Here is a 26,901-nt window from a genome sequence, read left to right on the forward strand (position 1 = left end):
ATCAACTTACAGTTGAATTTGCGTCTATGCGTCAGTAATGAGAGTTAATTTTTAACCGTCTTTGACTTTATACTTTTTCTTAATTTAAATCCTTTCTCTTAAAAACTTTACAATATTTTTTTGATTTTTTTTTTGATGAAAAAACCGCTAATGTGCCTTTAAAAAAACATTTAAGCGAAAAACATTGAAGCGACAAGTCTAGCTGGAATTATAATTAAAAAAAAATTCCAAAGGTGTACTTCAATGATAATAAAATAAAATAAAGTCGAAGAGGCTTTATATGAGGGGATGCTATTGAGAAGATGTTATACATTGTTAATTAGGGTGCAATTACCAAACCTAAAATATTGGAGGTCTGAGGTTTCGAAATCTTCAAACAGTGAATGTGCATGCCTCATGAAATTAGGTTGTGAGTTAAGAACATGAGTTAATTCTCTTTGGTGCAATGTTATCCAAGGAAATTATGATGAGTGAATATAGTGAATGACGAGGTTGTAGCAAAGTTGAATGACTCGGTCTTGTGGATGACTTTGGTTAATTCATAGGCAGAATTTGTGTACTTAAAATATTTGTCAAATGGAGATGGACGTGGAACAGTTGTTGGATTAAAGTTGGAGTTCGTAGTGATGATTTGGTTGATGAATTCCCGAGGATTGATGACTACTGGTTACTGGTTAGAAAGAATCAGTTGGCTCCCTGTGATTACTAAAGAAAGTATTCCTTCGATTTTGTCACCTTTAGCTGAGTTGGGACAACATAAATGTTTGTGGCCAGGAAGCAGGAGTTTTCTAACTCTCAAGTGCCTATAAGTTGTTGCAGATGGAGGACAGTAGCAGAAATAGTCAGATTAATTTCGATGCTTTGTCAAGGCAGAATCATAACCAATCAATTGAAGTATGCGGTTAAGTGAACTGTACTGTAATTTTAGCCGTATGCAGGTAGAAACTACTTTACATGACTGCCTCATTGTTATTTATGGGGCTGTGGCTCCATCTTGTCCCTAATCCCGTAAGACCCTGGTTTTTTTACAGCTTATACTAAGCAGTGGATTGTTTCTAATCTATCTTACAAAATGAATTGGCTTGTAATTATTTGTGGATATGAAGAAATAATGCATACTAGGGGCTTTATAAGGGTTGTCAACTTGTGTGAAAAAATTTGTAAGAAGCTGGGATTGGAAAGTTAAAATTAGTCATGTTTATCAAAAAGATAATCTGTATGCAGATGGCCTTAGAAGGATGTCTAGGTTTATCCTTTCTTCGAGGTTTAACCTTTCTTCAATTATGCATAAAAAATAAAAAAAACAAACCTTTCTTCGAATAACTAGCTCGCATTAATCTTAAAGACCTATTCCTTAGTGCATTTGGTGCGATTTCGCTTGTGAAGATTTGTAAAATAGTCTAATTACTTCTCTTCAAAAAGTAACACTTTATTATTATTAAAACAAGAAATGGAAATAATTTTTTATCATAGAAGAAAACCATAGTCATAAGAGGATGCTTTATCCATAGCAAACAATATTATAAACCATATACCATCTGCTTTTACATACTACAACCATTCGAGATTATTTAACTGCAACCACCATAGAAGAAAGGAATAGCAACCAAAGACATCTATTCCGTATGAAAATAGCAAGTCTGGACCATATCACCTCATTCAAGTACTGAGCACACAACGAAGACATTGCCCTCCATGCAAAAGCTCAAAAGCCTTGTTGATTTCCACAAGAGTCAAATTATGGGTAATGTACTCATCAACCTTGATTTCCTGCAAAACAAGTTTAAGCAGAAAGTATATTAACTATCTCTGTGTTACCATTTACCAACAATATTGTATTATTAACGCAGTAGACACATGAAAAATATTTACCTTCTTCAAGTACTTCTCTACAAGCCAAGGCACTTGTGACCTACTCTTAAAGCCACCAAAAGCTGTTCCTTTCCATACACGGCCAGTCACCAACTGGAAAGGGCGAGTTGATATTTCCTGCCCCGATGCTGCAACACCCACAATAACTGATGTTCCCCAGCCCTGGAAATTTTCAACAAAGAATAATTTCATGTGTACAACCATCAGTCACCAGTGAAATTTTTTAACAATTCAGTTAATGAAACAGAAGCTGCAATTGCTTGCAGAAGCATTCACCTTGTGGCAGCATTCCAAAGCAGATCTCATCACTGAGACATTTCCAATGCACTCAAAGCTATAATCAACTCCTCCATCTGTTAGATCAACTATAACCTGCTGAATTGGTTTCTCATGGTCTTTTGGATTAATGAACTCGGTGACACCAAAGTTTTTAGCTGCAATGTAAAATAGCAAAATAAAACAGGTGAAAAAAAGAATCTTCTGTGGCACCTTGGCACCACAAAAACCAAGACTGAGAAAAATACATAAAATAGCTCACAGTAAGGCAGTTATGCATAACTATAATCAATAGGCCTGCACTTTATCGCAGTATGAGAAAAGAAAAACAATAAAAGAACAAATCAATTACTACAAATACATATCAAGATCACGATATAGCCATATCATACTACCGCCTTGTCTTCTTTGTTTATATATAGGACTGTCAGATGCCGAGTGATTGTCAATACGTGAACAACCATTAGTTAAAACATAACTACGAAATGAAAAAGGTGCTAAAAAATCACTTTGCAACATTATGAACATACTGTCCAGGTTATCAGGTCAACCAAGCTTGAGCTATACCTGTTTCATACTTGTTATTATCAAGATCTATGCCAATAATCCGCGATGCGCCAGCACTTTTTGCACCCTCTGCAACCTGTCAAATATAAATTATGAATCATAACAGTAGCACACAAACAGGCAAAAACATGAACATCTGATATTGTAACTTAAGAAACTTACAGCAAGCCCAACAGTTCCAAGGCCGAAAATAGCAACAATTGATCCTGGCTCAACTTTTGCAGTGTTCCAAACAGCTCCAAGGCCTAAAAAGTGAAGAAATAAAATAGTAATCATAAACTCACAATAACAAGTAAACCAGATCTACAGAGGATACATATTCAAGACCAAATATTAAGGAAGAAATATAAAAAATAACTAATAAGACAATCAAAAGCAAACGAAACACCTCCCCGGTATGTTCAGTCAACAACACAAAGCATAAAGCCGAAGTCCAACATTAGCATTAAGTTGATATTTTACAAAGACTTCCGTGGCATTAAAAAAGAAAGGAAAATAAAGCAAACAAAAAGGTATGCAAAGCGATATTTATATGATGTACTATAAGAATGAATAAACTATCAAGTAACAAATTACGAAGTGCATGATCACAATTAAGCAATGAGAAGAAAATTCACAACCCCAATCAGATAAGTATATGAGACATGCCAGCCCGCGATAATATACATATCTCCATGGATAAATATAAGATGATTTTCGAAACACACGTCATGAACTCATTACTAGTTATGCACAGAGAGGTTAAGGTACAATACGAAATACTAAATCCTATAAAACTCGACAAACAAAACAGTTAAATCTTTCATAAGATAACAACAAATTGATAATAGTTAAGAGTTACCAGTTGGAACACCACATCCAAGAAGACAAACTTTGTCCAAAGGAGCATCAGGATGAATCTTAGCAACACTAACATCATGAACAACAGTGTATTGACTAAAAGTCGAAGTTCCCATAAAATGATAAATCGGTTTCCCCTTAATAGAAAACCGCGGCTTCCGATCCGCCATCATAACCCCAACACCAGTAGCAGCACGAACCTTCCCACAGAGGTTGGTCTTGCCCGATTTGCAAAACTTACATTCTCCACACTCAGCCTGGTAACACGGAATCACATGATCACCAGGCTTAACATCAGTCACGCCTTCTCCCACACTTTCAACAATCCTAATAAAACAAAAACAAAATAAAACTTTAATTCAATTAAATCATATGAAGAATCATCGAGTTAGGTCAATGTAAGTTAGTTAGTACCCTGCAGCTTCGTGACCGAGAATGCAGGGGAAAAGACCTTCGGGATCCTTGCCGCTCCAGGTGTATGCATCGGTGTGGCAGAGAGCGGTGAAGAGGATTTGGATTCGGACTTCGTTGGCTTGCGGCGGAGCAACCTCGACGTCTTCGATTGTTAAGGGTTTGTTGGGTTCCCAGGCCACCGCAGCTTGAAAACGACGTCGTTAAGTTAGGGTTAATTTGTTAATAGTAAGAGAAATTGAAATGGGGAAATAGAAAGAGAGAGTACCTTTGCATGTAATGACTTGACCTTGAGTTGCCATGGAGATAGATGAGATTGAGAGTGAGGAGTGAGGAGTGAGGAGAGCGAGTTGCCACACACACAGCCTCAGAAGATATAAATAAATCTTCGGTCGATAATTACTAAGTTTATTAGTAAAAACATAACTTCAATTTTAATTAAATAATAATAATAAGGTTCATTTTTACAATATTATGTCGGATTAAATATATACTACCTTCGTTACTTTTTATTAGAGACAAGTCACTTTTTAGGTTCATTGAATAATCAATGTATTTGATCTGTTTATAAATCAGATACATTGATTATTCAATGAACCTAAAAAGTGAATTGTCTCTTATAAAAAGAAACGGAGGTAGTAAAACATTACTACTAATAATTAATTGATTCAGTGGTGATTGACGTTGAACTTAATAGGTACGGACTATGATAAGACATGGAATTTTAACTTTACAACAGAGGAATCCAAATGTTTTTTATATTTAACTCTATCAGAGCCGTCTCAAGTTTTTGGAGGCCCTGTGTAGGCTAGCCACAATTTAGCAAGAATAAAACAAATAGAGGCCCTGTGCAGTAGGCCGCCTTGCACGCCCTCAAAGACGGCCCTGAACCCTATTATATACATTATTTATTATGATACTCTATAGTTTATAATAAGAATCTCTTTTACAATAAATATATATAATAAAAATGATCTTAATTATAGTTTCAATCTAAAATTAATATTTATAATTGTGTATATAATTAATATCATGAAGACTACAATTATCATGAAAATGATAGACTTTGAATCCTCTGAGATAGGAATAAAATGCATATTAAGAAGGTTGCTATCACTGACCAAATGGTACACTTTGGCATATATAACAGTAATAGTGATTTTAGAATGTGTTGTACTGCAACATATGCTCACAATGTCTTGGAAAAAAGGAAAAATTTGTTGAATGATATAAATAATATGGCTAGCACTGTTAATGGTCTCTAGTGCTTGATGGGGGACTATAACAATGTCTTGATTGTGCAAGATAAGATAGGTGGAAATCTTGTGCAGAAGAAAGAAATTAAAGACCTAAATTATATTATGGATAAGGTTAGTCTGTTAGAGAAAGCTAGCATAGGTGACAATTTTACTTGGTCAAACAATCAGAGTAACAACATTATATACTCGAGGATTGGCATGCTTATAGGGAATGTTGCTGGCATCAACAGAATGTTAAGAGTATACTGACAGTGATGGCCCCAAGAATATCAGACCATGCACTTTTATATATGTAAAATTGTGTTCTTGTGCAGGGGAAAACAGAAGTTTCAAATATCCCAATATCTTGACAAAGTCTGAAGGATTTCTTAAAGCTATGGAAGACAACTGGATTCAAGATATAGATGGAAGACTTATGTTCAGAGTATGGAGGAAACTTCAAAGGTTGCAAATAGTTATCATAGATGGTTTCAAAACTTTCTAGGGGATTAAAAAACAACTGGAAAATGCTCGGGATAATTTGTGCAAAGCCCAAGAGGAACTCATTAGTGACAAAATGGATAATAGAAAAAACATGAAGGTGAAAAGCTGCAGACAAGAAGTTTTTTCACTAGCCAATATTGAGGAAGAGATGCTTAGACATATAACTAAGATAGGATAAGGCGAGGTGGCAACAACAATTCCTACTTCTATGCTACCATTAAAAGCAAAATTAGACAAACCAACATTAGCATGTTAAAGGATCAAGAAGGGAATATCCTTACCAACAATGACCAAATAGATAAAGAAGTGGTGAGATTCTATAAGGGATTGGTGGGAACAACTGCAACATCTCTCAAGAAAATTGATATCCTAGCAATGAGAGAGGTAAGCCAACTGAGTATTGAGCAGCGTATCTTGCTTATAGGAAATGTATTAGAAAAGGAGGTCCACCAGGTCCTAATGAAGATCAGTGATATCACTGCACCTGGTGAGGATAGATATGGGGCCAAGTTTTTCAAGGTTACTTGGCATATCATAAAACAAGATATAATAGATGTTGTTCAGGAATTCTTCATGAAGGAGAGAATGTACAGAGAAGTCAATATAACTTTGATTACAATGATCCCTAAACATGATGCAGCTAATATGGTGAAAGACTATAGGCCTATATCTTGTTGCTAAACCCTACTAAAGATCATTTAAAAGATGATGAAAAATAGGCTAGGGAAGGTTTTAGGAAATATGGTGGACATTAGTCAAGCTGCATTTGTACCAGGTCAACATCTGCATGAACATGTCCTGATTGCAATTGAATTGATAAGGGGTTATAGTGCCAAAGGAGGCCCTCCTAGGTGTATGCTCCAGTTGGACATACAAAAAGCTTATGATAGTGTGGAATGGCAAGCCCTAGAGGATATCATGGTTGAACTTAGTTTTCTAAACATATTCATTAATTGGACAATGAAGTTGGTGAGTACAGTATCTTATAGATACAACATTAATAAAGAGGTGACTGAACATCTGCAAGCAAAAAGAGGTATGCGGCAAGGGTACCCCATGTCACCTCTATTGTTTGATTATGGAGTATTTGCATAGGCTCCTGGAGAAAATGGGTATAAATCCAAACTTTAACTATCACTCAAAGTATGAAAGACTTAAGATTGTGGAGATGACCTTTGCAGATGATCTATTGATTTTCACTAGAGGAGATGCTGGATCAATGAACCTGGCAATGCAGACCATAAAGTAATTTTCTGATACAACGGGATTATCTGTTAATCCCCTCAAATGTAAAATGTTTTTTTGGCAATGTAGAGGATAGCACTAAGCTGGATATTCTGAGAAACACACAGTTTGAAGAGGGCATGTTTCCTTTCAAGTACTTAGGCGTTCCTCTATCTAGCAAGAAATTGACAGTTAGTAATTGCCTTAGCTTAGTTGATAAACTGGTTCAAAGAATTAGGCACTGGAGTTCCAAACTCCTTAACTTTACAAGCAGGACACAATTAATCCAAAATGTCTTATTTGCAACAAGTAATTTTTGGCTCCAATGTATGCCTTTCCCAAAACAGATCTTTAAAAGAATTGAAGGTATACGCAGAACCTTCCTATGGTCTGGTTCTCATATAACTTCTCACAAATCCCCGGTTGCTTGGAGTAATGTTTGCACTCAAAAAAACAAGGATGGTCTGAATATCATTGCATTGCAGGTTTGGAATAAAGCCTATTTGGCCAAATATCTATGGAACCTTAATAACAAAGCTGATAGTTTATGGATTCGTTGGATGCATAGCTATTACTTAAAAGGGACTGATGTGATGCAGGTGGATATTAGAGGGTATGTTTCTTATAGCATCAATGGAATGTTGAGGATGAGGGAAGAGATCTCCAACCTGCCTGAGTGGCACGGACTCTTGGAACAAGATAAGTATAACACAAGGAGAATGTATAAGGCGATAATAGGATAAGTACAGGATGTCCCTTGGAAATAAATGATGTATGGTAATGTAGCAAGGAGAAGAGCAATATGTGGATGGCATGCCATAGGAAACTACCTACAAAGGAAAGACTTTATAGGTTTGGCTTACCTAATCATTTGTATAACTCATTTAGTTTGAAGATTTCAATCATGTGAATTTTTTAATTCAAGTAACCATCATTTTAAATTGCATTTTTAAATAAAAATTATTCTTATTTTTGAATAAGACAAATTGTTGAATAAGACAAATTGTATTTTTATTGAAATCTCTTTGAAATTACATCACATGCCAAAAAATACATCGTAATTAGTATGTTACAAGTGAGTTTTTTTGAGCAAGAATATGAGTGTTCAATGGTCTAGGCGATGGATAGACCACCCAAATAAAACCTTACTTGAAAATTGTTTGAAAAACTTTTATAAGAGTTTTAAAAAACAAAATGATTTTCTTGGCGAAAACAAATTCTAGTGTAGGAAAGAGATTATACTTATCAATTGGAATTTTCACAAAACGACTTAAAAGGGACACAAAGCAATCAAGATCGAATTACAAAATCTACCAAAATATACAACCAATGCAATGTATTGAATATATATACACACACACACACACACACACACACACACACACACACACACACACACACACACACACACATACACATACACACAAGATATGTATTTGTACAATATCAACATTATATGGATTCTACAATTACAGTTTTTAACTTAATATTCAACAAGGAAAACTTAAAGTTTCGATTCCAACAAAATCTATGATTTACAAATTAATCGCCATCAAAAGAAATTCTAATGGCATGCAATTCTTGTACACCAAGATTCATAGTGGTTTAACTATCGTCCTCACTAAGCTTAATCCACTCTTCGACGATTTTTCATTGAGTTTTTTTGGTCTTCCACTATGATATGTGACAAAATTACACGAGTTCAGTACAATCATAATATCCTAAAAAGCTGAAAAATATAAGAAAAAAAATATTCTTTTTGGACCTCTCGACTTGTACTCAGTATCTGAACTGAACTCTTTGCTAAATCTTATCACGAATTCGTCTTGACTTTTCCATCCCCAACAAAATGCTCCAAATCTCTGTTGTACCATGACCTTTATTCAATCCTATCAGTATCTTGATTATTGGTGAAGATTGACAAGAACTCTCCAAGTTTGTAGGCTTCCACACGTCACTACCAAGATGAATCTGGAGAGAAGAACCACCTTCTTTTCTACTAGAATTGTCAAAACCAATCACAACACCACACATCTTATGAACCTATGAAATCATAAACTAATCTTCAAAGAAACGTTAAATCCAATAAATGAATATCCTCAACAATCACAAATATCCAATGATGATCAAACTATCCTTATCTTCAGATTCAAGGTTATATCATAAATAAATTTGTTGATAAAATATTCTAGGTTTTTATTTTAATAGTACCTTTGCCATAGACTTCACTTCTCAATCCATGTTACTGTTATGCTATAGCTTTACATGTCATAGAGATACCATCTTACTGAATAAGTTCCATCTTTCCTTATTTATATAAATCTCAAACATAATAAAAGCCTACCCATGAATCATATAGGCCAAAAAAAATTAATATTGCATGAAATTTAAGAATGCAAGATTCAAAATACAAATTCTAAATCTAATGTTACAATTTCTTTTAACAAAACTAGGAATTTAAAGATCCAAAGACACTCGACTGGTTGGACTGGTTGGTTGGTTAAATAGTATGATCAAAAGCATCTTATCTTTATTATATCTTATCCTCAACCTAACATGTTTTCAACCATATAACTAGTAACAAAAAATTGTCTAACACATCGGACTAAACCCCATATTAGTGTGTACGGCAATTAGCCAAGCTGGAAATAGTTTGTTGGATAAGGCAAATGGGTCCCTTTGACCTTGGATTTGAAACACAAATGTGAGGACGATGTTTGATGATAGGTATTCTTCTGACTTAAGGGGCTGGTTTGGGTTGATTGTCGGTTGGAATAATACTCCGACATGAGAAAGGGTGAGAGTAGAAGAAATGTTGAGGTGAATAATAGAAAACATGTGAGAATAAAAGTGAACGATTCCATTTTAATTTTTATTTTGGGAGAAGTAGAAAAAGACATCCTAGTGTTATTCATAGACATCTCATTTTCCTCTTCTTTACCTGGATTGAACTTGAGGTCATGTTAGTTTTATCGAATCCCATGGTAGGTGCCAACTATACTTGTCGTAAGTACAATAAAGGGGATTTGGTCAGCTATATGTCGAGAAGGTCTTTTGTCTACTCATACATATAAATTGTCTCCTTTTTTCAAGCTATTGACTTCTGTAACTATATTCATGGCTCTCTTAAGAGAGACTAATATCTTGGTCTCCTACATTTACTATATGTTTGACCTATTAATAGACAAAATGGGGTGAGTCACTTCTTAAAATTTGAGGAGTGCGGTAATGACCAACGAATTTCATTAACTTTACCAAAATGTATCTCAACATGTCGCCACTATAAATAAAACTTAATTGGGTATGTAGGGAGCTTTCTCTTGTTGGGATTGAGCTCGCCCATATTGAGCTTGAGCACACCTGTATTGAGCTAAAACTTTTGAGTATTCTCTAGGAGCTTTTTGGGGTTCTAATCCTATAGGCTGAGGTCAATTGATGACAACTAGATTTGGGCCTTTACGGACACATATTACATTGTCCCTCAAACAAGAAATTTATAAGAACGAAGTGATTCAATAAAAAAACCATGGCAGTAAATAGTTGCCCAAGCATAAGGTGTGTAGGGGCGAAGTGCTTAAAGATAAAATGTGTATGAATTTAGGTTTTTATATCCATAGTAGTTCAATTATGTTTATCCTTTAAACTAACTCTTTCATCTAAGAAGTTTTGGAATGTATTTTCTCATGTAAGATTCTATAGGTCTTACAATAATTCTCAAATGAACTTTTGTACTTTCCACGATTATCGTTCTTCAAGTGAACAAGATCTAGAATTTTCTTTCTTCTTCTTGCTATATAGTGTAATATTTGAAAATAAATTTTGTTACTAAAATTAAGATAACAAATGAAAAAAATGGTCCCGGCAGGGCTCGAACCTGCGAAATATTTGAAAATACATTTTGTTACTAAAATTAAGATAACTAATGCAAAAAATGGTCCCGGCGGGGCTCGAACCCGCGACCTTCGGCTCATAAGACCAACGCTCTAACCAACTGAGCTACGGGACCTCTTGGAATTTGTGACTGTTTGGTGATTTCATACTTATTTTAGTATGAAGATTTTATGAACACACCTCCACAATTTGAGGGTAAAAGGTTTATCATATGAAAATTAAGAATGAAAATTTTCTTTGAAGCTATTGATTTTGAATTATGAGATTTATTAAAAATGATATGTTTGTTCCTACTCATTTTGTTAATATAGTAGTAAATATACTGAGTAATTTATGACCATAAAAGATAAGAAAAAAAAAGATAAAGTAATATAGAATATTTCTATGTTGTTAACTATAATACTATCAAATAAGCATGTGAGACTCTTGAATGATCTGTGAAGATTTTCTCGAGATCAATCAAGAAATGATGAACATGCATATTCGAGAAGAAGAGACGCCAAGTGAAAGACAGAATAATCTTTGAGGATGGTTCTAAAACATTCGAATACTTGAAAGTTACATCAAAAAGTCTGTTTCTAACAAATACCTTAAATTCAAGAACTAGTATAAATAATCAGATTCGATACTTAATTCCAAAGGTAGAAAAGTTTGTGACAAATTTCAAAAAAGATCCAAAAAGAGGAAATTTTCCTAGAAATTAAAAAGTTAATTCAACTACTTAATATGAAGAAAATAATCCAGGTACATTAGAAACTTCATCATCCTCATCTTCATCTTCATTAAAAGACCTACATAAAGAAATATGAAGGATCTTCTATGGAATCATCATCCAGAAGAATTTTTAGAGAATCATCATTCAGAAGAATCTTTGAAGAATCATCATATCAAGATTTTGTTCCTACATACAAAATTTTTAAAGCATCACATGAAACAAATATGAAGAATCAATTGGAGAAACCTCAAATTCATCAACCAGATATTCGTGTATTAATGTCTGCAAAGATTCATCCCAAATTTCATCATAAGACACACATGAAGCATCTTCAAGAACATCATCAATGGAATCAGATAAAGAGGAACATGTATGCTTTAAAGTTGCTTATGAAGAACATGACGATGAGATAACTAATTTATCCTATAAGCAAGTGATTAAATTAAGTGTTAAGGATAGTACGGAAAATGAGAAGCTAGAAAGAAACATAGTATACATTAAAATTATATTGAATTTATTGAAAGTAGTAATCAAATGTTTGGTATTGAATTAGATCGATGAATTTAGAAGACAAATTTTAAAATCTAGAAAATGTGAAATAAGTGATTCTTTTTAAAATCAAATTTTATATATGAGGAGGGATCAAATTACATCCGAAGAGTTACAACACGAGTTACACTCGCTCGTAACTTCATTGCGAATAAATATATTTTAAAATCAATTGTTGGATTGAAACATAATATCATATAGATCATACCTATAAAGTTTCAGATTAATCTATAACTATTTACTATGTCATTGAATTACATTAAAATTAACGTGATATGAAAGTTCATTTTAATGTTAATCTTTGGATATCTTGATCGTATGGTAAGTCATTATACATTAATCTCAAAATTTATAGGTATGATCGATATAATATTATGTTTCAACTTTCAATCCAACTGTTGATTTAAAAAAAACAAAATGAAGTTACGAGTGAGTGTATCCATGGTGTAACTCTTCGGGTGTAATTTAATGCCTCGTATATAAATGGCTCGGATTTACCTCATATTTTAATCCCTCCATTTAAATGGCTCGATTTAGTTATTTTATTGTATTCCTTATGGAGCTAAATGTTAGTCAAATTCTTTGAGAAGAGAAAGAGATCAAGTTTGGATAAGTTATTTGCATTTAGGGATGGCAACGGGTCAGGTAGGTGCGGGTTCCATACTATCCAAACCCGCATCCGACATCGGCACCCGAACCCAAACCCAAACCTAAATCTTGTTCGGGTGGAAAAATAACACCCACGCCCACACCCGTTGGGTTCAGGTTTTTTCACCTAACCCCAAACCCGCAGCAAAATACATAAAATACATTTTTCCTACAACTTTCCACTATATATATATATATATATATATATATATATATATATATATATATATATATATATATATATACACACACACATAAGCGGGTGTGATTTCGGGTTAGGGGTGTGCATGGATCAATAACCAAACCAAATTGAACCGAATGTATGGTTTGGTTTGGATCTTAAAACCATTTTATTAAAACCAGTTAATTTTTTTAAAACCGATTTACATATGAATTGGTTCGGTTCTATACCGGTTATTCATAAAAACTAGTTTTAACAATAAAACTGGTTTTAAACTGGTTCTCTCAAAACTTGTTTTTTTTTAAATAAAATAATTTTATAAAATAACCAGTACTGATTGATTTCAATGAAATTAAAAGAAAGTGAGATTAACTAAATTGCTAAAGTCTTCCATGAGTAAATTAAATGTTGTAACGTAGCTTCCTAGAATAATGAATTTTCTGGTTAATAATATAGGTGAGCTTACCAGCAAGAAAAACAAAACTCAGATTTTGCTGTCAAGAATGAACATAGCAGATCTCATGGTAATAGGAGAAAAGTGCAAAATAGGATGATAGAAAATCAATTTGATATTGAGTAAAATGACAAAACATTCTCTTAAAAAATCAAAACGGTAATGGAGCACTAATAGTGAGTGAAGAAGAAAAATGAAGAAGCACTGAATGGAAAAAAAACTGATGCAAGTGAGAGAAAATTAAGTTAACCATTTAAGAATTGGTTTTTTATAATGGGTATTGGTTTTAATTTGGTTCAATGAAATGGTTTTGGGTCAGTTTTTATGCAAAATGGTTTGGGCTTTTAAAATTGGTCCACCAAATTTTCTATATCAGTTTATGGAAACCGGTTATTTTGCACACCCCTATTTCGGGTGCAGGTTTCACACTACTCAAACCCGTACCCAAAATATCGGGTGGCACCCGAACCCAAACCCAAACCCAGTCAACTCGGGTTTTCACCTGTTGACTCGGGTTCGGGTGCGGGTGGGTCCCACGGGTTTGGGTGTGCTTGCCATCCCTATTTGCATTTGTGATACCTAAGATATGGGTCAGTTTGACCATGAAATGTCTTAGTTATCTTGTAATATGTTTGATTACAATGAAAATATCTCATTGTGAATGGACGGGACGAAACTCCGACTTAAGGTGGTAAACCTAGAAAAAACTTGTGTGTTTAACCCCTCTTCTCTTATGAACTTATCATTCAACATTTATAATTGACTTGAGTATCATTTGAAACATATAGAAAGCTATTTAATTGGTCAAAATAACTCAAACTCCCTTTTCTTGTGTATTTCTCATCTTTAGTTGGTATCAGAGCTTTGGTCTCTTTTTAAACACTTAACTATGTAAGACTAAAATATCTTTGAGAAAAACATAGAGGCTCTTAAAAATGAAAATGATGAAAGAACCAACACTTCTTACTCAATCAAACGTCTAATGTTTAATGGAGAAATATTTGATTATTGGAAAGAAAATTTAAAAGTTTCTTTATCTCCTAAGATATATATATATATATATATATATATATATATATATATATATATATATATATATATATATATATATATATATATATATATATATATATATATATATATATATATATATATATATATGGCTTAATTGCACTTTTAGTCCCCCTATTATTCATTTGTTAACTTTTTGGTCCCTCTATTTTAAAATCCGGAAATTTAGTCCCTCAACTTTGATTTTTTGAGGATTTAAGTCCCTGTTCAAATCTGAGTGAATTTTTTTATGACGTGGCATACATTTTGTCTACGTGTCATATGCCAAGTCATTTATTATTATTTCTGATATATTTTAATGATTTTGAAAATTACATAACATATTTTTTATTTCAGAATAAGAAAACATAAAATATTTTTATTTAATAAAATTACATAACATATTTTTTTGAGGTTTCCCAATTTTATTTAAGTGAACCCTAATTAGAATGAATTGCATTTGCTAACATTCATCTCTTCATCGTCGTCCTTGCAACACACCACCGTCATCTCAACCAGAAAACCACCGTCATCTCAACCAAAAAACCACCGTCCACTTCATACAACCACCGTCGATTCCAGAAAATTTCATTCTTCAGTAAACTACCGCCGGTTCTATTTCGTCATCTCAACGTATATCAAGCTTCTGTGATATCCTCCGATTTTGCCTGAACATCATCTTTAATGTCAAATCCAACATATGTTTTGAGGTAAGTGGTTGTTGTCTCAGCTATTTTTGATTAAGGTTCATCGCAATTTGGTGTTGTTTTGCTGATTGTGTTGTTTTGCTAATTTGGTGTTGTTTTAAGTTTTGCTGATTTGGTGTTGTTTTGCTGAATGTGTTGACCCAACATATGTTTTCATGAAATTCTGTTTGTGGTCCCTGTTACTGAGTGCATAAAATTCTGTTTGTGGTCCCAACTCTATTTCATGAGTATTTTATTACAAGTTGTTTCTGTGGTCCCTAATGGGTGTTTATTATACATGTTTTGTGTAGGCCACCAGTGTCACAAACTGTCAGACTTAGAATACACCATAAGGGAGAATTTATATACCATCCTGTAAAGGTGTACGTAGGTGAAGTGGTGTCTGAAATGGATTGGGATTGGGACGTTGACTTAATGTCTTTTATGGATCTTGAAAGTGTGATTAAAAGTCAAGGATATGGCAACATAAAGTGTCTCTGGTATTGGAACCCCTTGTTTTCATTTACTCGAGGCCTTCGACCGTTGAATAATGACAAAGATGTTCTAACCTTTATTGAAGATGTTAAAGGACATAGTATTGTTGATGTTTTCGTTGAACACCCAGTTGAAATTCCTGTTTATGTTGAAGAAGTGAATGTGGAGCAAGCTAATGAAGTGAATGTGGAGCAAACTGATGAAGTGAATGTGGAGCAAACTGATGAAGTGAATGTGGAGGAAGATGATGAAGTGAATGTGGAGGAAGATGATAAAGTTAATGTGGAGGAAGATGAAAGTGAAACAGATCCTGATTATGATCCTAGTGAGGAGGATGTGGATGAAAGTGATATTGACTTAGGCCCTAATGTTGATGTAGATTGGACAACAGTGTTGCCCAATGATGAAACTCAGAATGCTTCAGGTCATAATGCAATTTCTGATAACGAGAGTTTTGGTTCAGATGAGCTTCAAACTCCCCTAGAAAGTGATGTTGAAGATGAGACTGAGAGGTTTCCTATTTTCCAAAATAGCAAGAAATTTGAGTTAGGCATGATGTTCAAGGATAAGTTGCAAGTTAGAGATGCCATAAAAGAGTATGCAATGGATAAGAAGAAAAATGTTGTCTTAAGGAAAAATGACAAGAAAAGAATGGTTGTACGATGCATGGAAGGTTGTCCATTTTATATGCGCTTTAGTATGAGGACTAACAATCTATTTTGGCAACTTGTTAGCTTCACAAATGAACATAGCTGTTATCGGACACCAAAGAATAGACAAGCAAAAACAGATTGGTTAGCTCGTAATTTTGTGTATACATTACGACATAGTCCTGACATGAAGACTAAAGGTTTGATTGCAGAAGCCATGCAGAAATGGGGTGTCAAGTTATCAAGTGACCAAGCTTATAGGGCCAAGAGGAAAGCAATGGAGCTGATTCACGGGGCTGGCCGTGACCAATTCACACACTTAAGGAGGTATGCTGAAGAATTACTCAAATCAAATCCAAACTCGACGGTTAAGATACAATGTGCTGTTTCCGAAGGTGGTCCTGTCTTTGAGAGAATTTATGTGTGCTTGGAGGCATGTAAGGCTGCATTTGCAACTACATGTAGGCCACTTATTGGGTTAGATGCGTGTTTTTTAAAAGGGGACTTTGGAGGTCAATTGATATCTGCTGTAGGTAAGGATGGAAACAACAAGATGATGCCAATAGCATATGCAGTCGTGGAAGCGGAGACAAAAGATTCATGGAAATGGTTCATAAATTTATTACTTGAAGATCTACAATCCATTCATCACAAGGTCTATGGTTTCATCTCCGATCAACAAAAGGTATGCTACTTTAAGTTACTTACAGTATTGTGTTTGTTATTTAAAGTGATTACACATTTATAATATGACTTACATTATTGTGTTTGTTATTTAAAGTGATTTACTTTGTGTTGCAATGTTTATGTTATCATAGGGATTGGTACCGGCCATTCTAGAAACCAGTCAACATGTTGAACATAGATTATGTGTGAAACATTTGTATGGTAATTGGAGAAAGAAATATCCAGGGCTAGAAATGAAGGAGGCTTTATGGAGGGCTGCTAGGGCCACAACTATACCAGGGTGGGAGAGAGCAATGAATCATATGAAAGAGCTCAATGCTAAGGCTTGGAAAGACATGATGGATGTTCCAGCAGCTTGTTGGAGTAGATCTCATTTTAAGACAGACACACATAGTGACTTACAAGTAAACAACATGTGTGAGGCATTCAATAGAGCAATTTTGGAGTACAGGGACAAACCAATCATTACACTGTTAGAAGGAATCAAACACTATTTGACATTAAGGATTGCAACTCAAAAGGAAACTTTAGGTAGAGTCAAAGGCATCATAACTCCTAAAATCCAACAAGTACTAGAAAAAACAAAGAGGGAGGCTGAAGGATGGAGTGCAACATGGCATTCAGATGATGATTTTTCACTTTTTGGAGTGTCAAATGGTGTTGAAACATATGCTGTGAATTTATTGCAGAAGAAATGTGGTTGCAGGAAATGGGATCTAACAGGGATACCTTGTTGTCATGCTATTGCTTGCATATGGTTTAACCAAAAGGAACCAGAAGAATATGTGTCAACATGCTATAGGTAATGTACTTCATTTTCATCATAATTATACCATAGTATTGTTGCTATAATTGTATGTTGTCTTACTTCAATTGTTATTGTGATTAGGAGATCTATTGTGATGGCTACTTATAGCCATATCATCTTGCCGACGAATGGCCCACAACTATGGGCTAATGATATAAATGAACCAATCCAACCTCCGGTCATGAGGAGAGCTATTGGTCGCCCAAAAAAGAACCGTAACAAAACAAATGATGAGCCAAGAAGCACACACACTTTACCAAGAAAACATTAAACGGTTAAATGTCAAAATTGCGGAAAGATGGGACACAACAAGCGCACTTGCAAAGGAAAAAGGGCGGCTGAGCGAGTAATACCGAAAGGTGGGAATAAAAAAGTGAAGACAAAGGGTGGTGGGCAGACTGTTATAGAAGGAGGTTCACAAGCTCCAAAACCAACTCAAGAGTGATACCTATGTTTTGTTGATGTATTTTGATATTGTACTGGTTCTGGTGTATTTTGATGCTACTGATATTTTGATGTAAACTACTTGATGAATTTATGAACTGCTACTGGTATTTAGGTACTGCAATATTAGTTTAGGTTCTGGTGTATTTTGGTTGTATTATGGTACTGCTACTGGAATTTATGGTGTATTTTGGTTATATTTCTGGTGTATTTTGGTTGATGAATTTAGGTACTGCAATATTAGTTTAGGTTCTGGTGTATTTTGGTTGTATTATTCTGGTGTTGTGAACTTTATCAATTTGTATACACGCATTCTGAATATTTTGGTGCTAGAACATAATGCTGTAACAAATTGGTGCATTCTGAGTATTTTGGTGCTAGAACAAATTGGTGCATTCTGAGTATAGAACAAATTGGTGCATTCTGAGTATTTTGGTGCTAGAACAAATTGGTTGTTATACACGCATTATATTATGCGTATTCTGTAACATAGTGCTATAACATAATCATGCTACTGGTATTCTGAGTATCAAATTCTGCACTGCTCATTATTCTAGAACACATTCTGCATTGGTTGTGTTATCAATTAAGAACACAATTCTGCACTGGTTATTATATTATTATTCTGCACTGCTTATATCAATTGTAAAGCCATGACATTATTCTGAACAATTGTATAGAAATTACTAGAAATTACTCATTACAAACAATTGGGTTAGATGCAAACAACCATAGAAATTACTCATTACAATTGCTTCAGTACAATAAAGGTCACAACACTAGAAATTACTCATTACAATTGCACTAGAAATTACTCATTCACTGATGCAGAGAAATTACACAATCATAGAAACTACTCATTACAAACAATTGCTTCATTTGACAAAATGTGTTGCAACTAAGGCACACACCAGAAACAATACAAACACAATTAACAAACCAACAAAATAACCCATAAACTTTATCTTCATCTTCAACAAGTCTTCATTTTTCTGTGTGTCTCTAATTAAATCCATAGCCTCATCATTTTTGTTCTTCAAATATCTAATCACATCTTTAGATCGGTTGCTCATGTCTTCATCAACCCATTCAAAATAGTTGCATCCTTTTTTTCCTATCACCTTAAAATTACCACAACCATGAAATCTCCTTCCAGGATTCTCATAAGTCCAAGATGTCATCAATGGTGACTCAAGTCCACACCAACATCTACTCCCTCTTCTCCTTAAACAAGACTGATTTGTTGAGGCAAATGAGAAACTTCTTTCAGACATAGGTTGGAGAAGAAGATAAAAGAAGAAGAAGAAAAAAAAAAGACGAAAAGAAGAAGACAAGCACAGATTTGAAGAGTTGTTGCGGCGGAGCTTGAAGAAGACAATGGTGGTTTCCTAGAGAAAAGAGGAGGCGACGTTGTGTTGTTAGGGTTAATAACATTGAAAATCTTATATAATGTTTTTATTTAATGGTATTTGATTTATAACAATTAAAATAAGTTTAAAAAATTATTAGGTTATATAAGAAACTATTAACTTAAATATTAATTAAATTTAAATGACTTGGCATATGACACGTAGACAAAATGTATGCCACGTCATAAAAAAATTCACTCAGATTTGAACAGGGACTTAAATCCTCAAAAAATCAAAGTTGAGGGACTAAATTTCCGGATTTTAAAATAGAGGGACCAAAAAGTTAACAAATGAATAATAGGGGGACTAAAAGTGCAATTAAGCCTATATATATATATATATATATATATATATATATATATATATATATATATATATGACTCAAGTGAGAACACTTGGTTATTATGAGGAATGAGAATAATAAATCACGACCATTAAATTTTTATTTTGTTGATTTTAATGGACTGGATCGGTTTCTCTTTCTATATTGATTTAAAATAAATATTAAGGATCATAGAAAGAGAAACCAATCAAGTCCATTAAAATCAACAAAATCAAAATTTAATGGTCGTGATTCATTGTTCTCATTTCTCATATATATATATATATATATATATATATATATATATATATATATATATATATATATATATATATATATATATATATATATATATATATATATATATATATATATATATATATATATATACACACACGGAAGTTAGTTATAGATGGATATAAATATCCTAAAAATGACGAAGACAATTTTTTTATCCCTTATGCATGGATGATGCTAAAAATAAAAATAACAAGATACTTCAAAGTGCCAAAAACTTTATTTTAAATAATATTTACTTCAACAAGTATGGTAATATGTCTAACAGTGAATTAACAAAACTATTTAAGATTCATTGTGTCTTAACTATGAAAGAATCTAAAACAAATGGTTTGATAAAGAAGTAGGAGTTGTTCTGGTGAAAGAAAATAAAAACATGTAGACTATTCTTCTATATTACAAACTTAAGTATCCATACTTTAAGTGTTGAACAAAAGCTATATTATTATTGATCATGTCAAGAAAATCTTTAGAAGTCTTCCAAGGAATTGGATACCAAATATAATTGAAATTGAAGAAGAAAAAAGGATCAAATGCTTCCCCCCTTGAAGACCTCATTATATCCCTTTGTAGTCGTGAGATATACCTTATGAAATAAATTTTAGAGGAAGTCATAATGTCTTGCTTTGAAGTCTAAAAACAAGAAGATTAAAGCTCTATAAGGTGAATAATCATTAAATGAAAATCCTATAAAAGAATCAAAAAGATGGTGATATTTCCCTCGTATATAGACAAGTTTAACGTCTATGGGTCAGAAGGAAAAATAAATATCCCAACACGGAGTTCAAGTTGTCCAAGGACCTAAGAGACATGAATCTGACAAGAATGTCATTTGTTATGAATGCGAATAACTTGGATACTTCAAAAATGAATGTCCCAAGCTAGAGATAGATATATACAAGAATATTGGATCTAAAGGAAATAAAAAAAGACTCATGTTCACGTGGAATTAATCTTATGAATTCTCTGATGAATAAATAGTCATAAAAAGAGGGTCAGAATATTATGAATGACTAATAAAAAATTCCTAAAAAACTAATGCTTACTTTCATAAGATCAATCAAACTTAAAAGTTAGTATTAATGTTATGTTATTTTTTCTATTGTATTATATGAGACTCTTTATTATCCAACATTTTACATCTTTTCATTAATTTGGTTGTACGTGCTATAAACCAAAGAACACCTTAAAAATTGGGTTAAATATGTTTTTGGTCTCTATTAAAAAAATGATATGTTTTGGTCCCCACAAAATTATTATGCACGTAGTTTTAATCCCTGTTACTAAATCGATTTGTATTTTTGAATGATTATTTTACATACATGTTTAGTCAGTTTAGAACATCATATAAAGTTTCTGGAAAAAAAGAAACTCAAAATTTAATTTCTAAGTCAAAATTTTTATTACTTTTTTCATTTTTTTTTTGAAATTTTAAATATTCATAATTAATTCTTCTCAATTTAAAAAACTATATAACTTGATAAAGAGATATTTTATAATATTCTAAACATGTAGAAAAAAATTATTCCAAAATTTAAAAGTTTAAGGATAATTAAACAGTTTTCAAAATTTTAAAAAACAACAGGGACTAAAACTACATGTATAAAATTTTTGTAGGGACTCAAATATATCATTTTTTAATAAGGACTAAAAATGAAATTTGAGATATTTAAAAGGATCAAAAACATATTTAACTCTAAAAAATCTTATTCAAGAGCACAAAAGTGTATATCTTATTAGGATATTCTAAATGCTCTGAAAATTATAGGGTCTATAAAACTGAAAATTAAGTCGTCGAAGAATCAATACATGTAAGGATTAGTAACAAAGAGCTTAAAATAGACTAAAGTGTGTTGAACAACTTAAATATATCAAGATAGTGAAAATCCAACATCTTCATTCCATAGAGAAAAAACATTTGTCAATAATGTGTATGGAGAATAAGTCTTTTTCAAAAAATTTATGGACATGCAAAATACTTGATCAAACAGGCTATGGAGAACTAAATTATGCACACACAAAATTAGGGTAATAGTCTCTAAAACACTTATCATATTTTCTAAGAAACATTCGTTTAATCAAACCATCAATATCATGACAAGTGTAAGCAGGATAATGATACTTTCGCAACACACTAGAGATCTCATGACAAGTGTAGTCAGAAGTATTATTATGGTGACACATTATATTAAACTAAGAATGGTTTAAAGAACAACGCTCCTTAATATATTTTTTTACGATAACACAATGTTAGAGAAAAAATTTATAGTTTAACGTTAGTTATTTTTGACGATAACAAAAAGAATCTATATAAAATCTCAATTTCTCAATTTTTTAATTATCCAACATCTCACCAAATCAAGAAACATATTGTTAAAAAATATTTTAAAATCAAATTTGAGAAAAGAAAGAAGCAAGCAAGTGATTTCATTGTATATGTTTTTTTATTGAAATATCAAAACACTTGTATTTGTACTTAAATTTGTTTACATCCTCTGTTGAGTGATATTTGTAAACACTCTATCATTTATCCGTTTATATTATAATATTATTCAAAGGGTTAAGTGTAACCTAGATTCTTTGAGGCAACAGAGAGATCAAATTGGGATAAATTTTTTCTATTTAGAGAATCTAAGATATTGATCAATTGGACCAAGAAATATCTTAGTGGTCTTATAATATGTTTGATTATAGTGAAAATATCTCAATGTGAGGGGATTGAAAGTATCTTTTGAGTCAAGAGGGTGAACTAGAATAAACTTTGTATGTTTAATATCTCTTCCTTTATCTCTTTATCATTCAACACTTGGGATTGACTTGAGTTTCATTTGATACTAGCCAAAAAAGTTTAAAAATTATCCCAACACAATTCAAACTCCCTTTTTTATTGTGTTTTTCTCACTTTCAATTGGCATCAAAGTTCCAATATCTTATTTAAACACAACAATGTAAGAGTAAAATATCTTTGAGAAAAACACGATTGGTCATACAAATGATAACAATGAAGGAATCAACATTTCTTAATCAATCAAACCTTCTATGTTTGATGGAGAAATATGGAAGTTTTATTGTTTCTTTATCTTCCAAGATCTAGAACTATGGAAGTTATTGCGAAACAACTATGATCATCCAAAAAAATGCTAAAGAAAAAATTATTGATCTATTCTACTTGGATGATGCTTAAAATAAAACCTTCAAGTTGCATCACAAAGCCAAAAGTTCTCTTATAAATGTCAATTCTTTCAAGGAATATGATACGATTTTCAGCATGTTATTAAGGAAACTCGCAAGTGAAATAATTCAAAGAAGTGTAAGTTGAACAAAGGGAAAGAAAATGAAAATGTGGAGACCATATTTTCTATATTTCAAATTTTTATCGGTGTTAAACTATAGTTATACTATTGTTGATCAAATTAAGAAAATCCTTAGAAGTCTGTGAAATAAATGAAAACCAAAGGTAACAAATATTGAATAATCAAAAGATATAAATGTACCCCCTCTTGAAGAACTCATTAATTTTTGTTGTAGTCATGATATAAATATTGATGAAAATGAACTTTAAAGGAAGCTAAAGTCTATTTCTTTTAAGTCTAAAAGAAAAAAGATCAAAGTTATGATGATGAAGAATCAAAAGATAAAGATCTTAAAGATGCATTAGAAGATGATGAACTTTCCCATGTATGTAGATAAGTAAAATGTTTATGGGCCATAGGGAAAAAATCAATCTCCCAATAGGGAGTTTAAGTGTTTCAAAGAACAAAGAGACGAGGAATAAGGTGGTAAGAAGATCATTTTTTTTATGAATGCAAAGAGATTGGGCACTTTAGAAATGAATGTTCCAACATGGAAAAAGAGAAATATAAGAAGAGTGAATTTTGAGGAAAGAAGCAATATCTCACATGCAAATGATGTCAATAAGATGAATCCTATAATGAAGAAGATGAACATGTCAATGTTGCACTAATGGCCTCAACATCCTATGAAGTGCAACTTGACGACACAATATATGATGATGATGATTATGAGATATCTTTAGCAACCGAGTTAAAACACTAGTTGTAGTGGTTGTTCTCTACAAATAATGAGAGAAAGACATATGTTCCAAAATCTCAAGATGAAGGAAATAGGCAGTATGGGTTTTAGAGGAAACTAGAAAAGTGGAATCATAGGATCTGGCATAATATATAATATTTTTATCAATAATTTACTTTTAATTGAAGGGCTAATTCATAATCTACTGAGCATATTATGCGAATTAAACGATATTAATTATGATGTTGTCTTGAATCAAAAGTCATATTCAACTATTAGTCAAACATATTGATTCATACTATTAAATGATAAGAGGAAAAATAGTATTTAATAATCTAAATTTCTTATTTAGAAAAATACCTCTAACCAATAAACATTTTCTCATATATAAAATCATATATTTTTATAAATAAACAAAATTCATCAGTTAAGTTTATCAAATAGCCGGGTTAGAGTAATTTCTACGAAGCGGCGAGAATAAATAAAAATTGAATGAAAAATTATAAAATTTTAAAGGAAACCTTATGTATTTAATTTCAACATTAAAAAAAGAATTAATTCATAATTTTATTAACATTTATATAAAAAGTGTTTTTTGTTCTACTATTTAATCCCTGTAGATGCAAGTAAAGACTAAATAATTTTGATACTAAATTAAAAATTATGCATTTTGTAAGAATTAAAAACATATTTAACTCTAAATATAACCAATAAATAAAATATAATCAAAATTTTAGACTCAACTATGATTCAAGAATTGAATATATTCATAATTCACTATATAAATTAGCGATAATTTTATGGGTTAAATATGTTTTTAGTCCCTATAAATACGTGACCCTGCACTTTTAGTCCCTGTACAAATTTTCTTAGAATCACGGTCCCTGCAAAATTTGACGTCACGATATTTCTTCCTCGGTGTTAGTTTCCTCTAACAGTGGATGACGTGGCATAGTTGACTTGGAAAAAATTTGAAGTTTTCAGCATGGATTAAAGAATCAATTAATCCTTTCCAAATACTTTATGTTGCAACGTTATCTTCACAAACTCATTTTTCCCCAAACCCAAAAGAAAACCCTAGCTGCGCGTGGTTGTTCATCTCCATTGGTGGTCCCAGCTTCCTTGAGCTTCATTTTCTTGTCTCTGCATGGCCCTTCACTCTCATTGTCGTCTTCATTATCAGGGTCCCAGGTAAACTCATTTCTCCCAATTTAGTATTGTTAGGGTTTCGTATTTTAACTGTAGTCCAAACTGGGTTCGTAATTTATTTGATGTCAACCTAAATTTTTTACCCTAATATGCATGGCACAGGAAATGATCACGTTTAAAGTGGCGTTTTATATAAAAGGATGTTTTGTGAAAGATCCAGACATTAGATACGATGGTGGGGATGTAATAGGGTTTAACAACCAAGACATAGATTACTGGTCGTTTTTTGAAGCCCGTGACTTACTGAAAACCTTTGAACCTGATTTTGATGAAAAAACTATTTAGATGTGGTGGAAACCTGAAAATGGAACTTTTAAAGAAGATTTATTGCCATTTAGGGATGACTCCGATGCTGCTGAGTTAACAATGTTTGTTGTTGAGCATCAATGTGATGCTGAGAGAGGAGGAAGGGTAAACTAGGTGATGAGGATAACTGTGATGATGAATCAAGTGATGAGTCAGTTAGGGATATGCATTTTGATGATAGTGAGGAGGAAATAATGAAAGGGTTTGATGAAGAAATGGATGGTATGGTGGATGAAATTGGTGTTGATCATATTAATCAATCTAATCCTTGTGCCTCAAGTGAACCAGTTAAGAAAATATGTGTCACAGAAGAAATGGGGAAGCAACAAGTAATTGAAGATGAATACGTGACAGATAAGTTGGACAGTGAGGCTGAAGATGACAGTTCTGATGAAAGGCCTTGTGTAATAAGGTTCAATGAGGAAGATAAACTGAGTAAGGACTATGTCTTCAAAGTAGGAATGGAGTTTCGTTCCTTGAGACAGTTTAAGGATGCCATACTTGAGCATAATATGCTAAATGGAAGGGATGTGAAGTTTGGGAAAAATGATTCTAATAGATGTAAGGTGGTTTGCAAGGATAAGAAGAAATGTAATTATACAGTTTTGTGCAGTAGAGTATTAACATCCACAGCTTTTAGGATAAAAACACTGTATGCAAAACACAAGTGTGGGAGAATTTTTTTTAACAAAAGTGCTAAGGCAGAGTGGGTTGCTAAGGTTATTGTAGATGGTCTGAAGAATAATACTAAGATGAAACTACATGAGGTAGTCGCTGATATCAGACAAAGGTACTCCACTGAAATCCTAGGGTGCAAGGCATTTAGGGCAAGGAAAATTTAAAGACAGATAGTTGAGGGGGGTTCAAGTAAACAATTTAGTATGTTGTGGTCTTATGGTGCTGAGTTGATAAGGGCTTCAGCAGGTAATACCTTCAAAATCAACACTACTACCCTAGCTCCAAGATTGAAGCCTATATTTGAGAGGTGTTACATTTGCTTTGATGGGACAAAAAAACACTGACAAATAAGGCATGCAGACCCTTTATTGGCTTGGATGGATTCCACTTGAAACACAAATATGGTGGTATTTTACTGACTGCAGTGGGCAGAGATCCAAATGCCCAGTATCTTCCAG

General features: G+C 32.8%; 3 protein-coding genes and 1 non-coding gene across 4 annotated transcripts; 2 read left to right on the top strand and 2 right to left on the bottom strand.

Moving 5' to 3' along the window:
• Positions 1–1,451: 1,451 nt before the first annotated feature.
• Positions 1,452–4,362, bottom strand: LOC131610044 (alcohol dehydrogenase class-3-like). The gene is made up of 8 exons (XM_058881904.1): positions 4,235–4,362; positions 3,970–4,153; positions 3,557–3,882; positions 2,878–2,960; positions 2,716–2,791; positions 2,149–2,306; positions 1,873–2,034; positions 1,452–1,770 (listed from the first exon to the last, which is right to left on the bottom strand). The coding sequence occupies exons 1-8, from the start codon at positions 4,266–4,268 to the stop codon at positions 1,660–1,662; spliced, it is 1,134 nt and encodes a 377-aa protein (XP_058737887.1). The 5' UTR covers positions 4,269–4,362; the 3' UTR covers positions 1,452–1,659.
• A 1,595-nt stretch (positions 4,363–5,957) lies between these two features.
• LOC131614705 (uncharacterized) lies at positions 5,958–6,389 on the top strand. The gene has a single exon (XM_058886264.1). It carries the CDS (start codon positions 5,958–5,960, stop codon positions 6,387–6,389), a length of 432 nt encoding a protein of 143 aa, XP_058742247.1.
• Positions 6,390–10,864: 4,475 nt separating this feature from the next.
• Positions 10,865–10,938, bottom strand: TRNAI-UAU (transfer RNA isoleucine (anticodon UAU)). The gene has a single exon. It is a non-coding gene; the product is annotated as a tRNA-Ile (tRNA).
• Positions 10,939–15,514: 4,576 nt separating this feature from the next.
• LOC131614706 (uncharacterized) lies at positions 15,515–18,017 on the top strand. Its single transcript, XM_058886265.1, has 3 exons — positions 15,515–16,936; positions 17,070–17,740; positions 17,828–18,017. Exons 1-3 carry the CDS (start codon positions 15,515–15,517, stop codon positions 18,015–18,017), a joined length of 2,283 nt encoding a protein of 760 aa, XP_058742248.1.
• Positions 18,018–26,901: the final 8,884 nt, after the last annotated feature.

This window comes from Vicia villosa, linkage group LG6 (assembly GCF_029867415.1).
Source record: "Vicia villosa cultivar HV-30 ecotype Madison, WI linkage group LG6, Vvil1.0, whole genome shotgun sequence".
Taxonomy (NCBI): domain Eukaryota; kingdom Viridiplantae; phylum Streptophyta; class Magnoliopsida; order Fabales; family Fabaceae; genus Vicia; species Vicia villosa.

Excerpts from the sequence above, each read along its gene's own strand:
- LOC131610044 (XM_058881904.1), bottom strand. The coding sequence starts at position 4,268 with ATGGCAACTCAAGGTCAAGTCATTACATGCAAAG. Across the intron at positions 4,154-4,234 it reads TCAAGTCATTACATGCAAAG|CTGCGGTGGCCTGGGAACCC; the intron begins GTACTCTCTCTT and ends GTCGTTTTCAAG. Across the intron at positions 3,883-3,969 it reads CTCGGTCACGAAGCTGCAGG|GATTGTTGAAAGTGTGGGAG; the intron begins GTACTAACTAAC and ends TTGTTTTATTAG.
- LOC131614705 (XM_058886264.1), top strand. The coding sequence starts at position 5,958 with ATGTTAAAGGATCAAGAAGGGAATATCCTTACCAACAATGACCAAATA.
- LOC131614706 (XM_058886265.1), top strand. The coding sequence starts at position 15,515 with ATGGATTGGGATTGGGACGTTGACTTAATGTCTTTTATGGATCTTGAA. Across the intron at positions 16,937-17,069 it reads TCATCTCCGATCAACAAAAG|GGATTGGTACCGGCCATTCT; the intron begins GTATGCTACTTT and ends ATGTTATCATAG. Across the intron at positions 17,741-17,827 it reads TATGTGTCAACATGCTATAG|GAGATCTATTGTGATGGCTA; the intron begins GTAATGTACTTC and ends TATTGTGATTAG.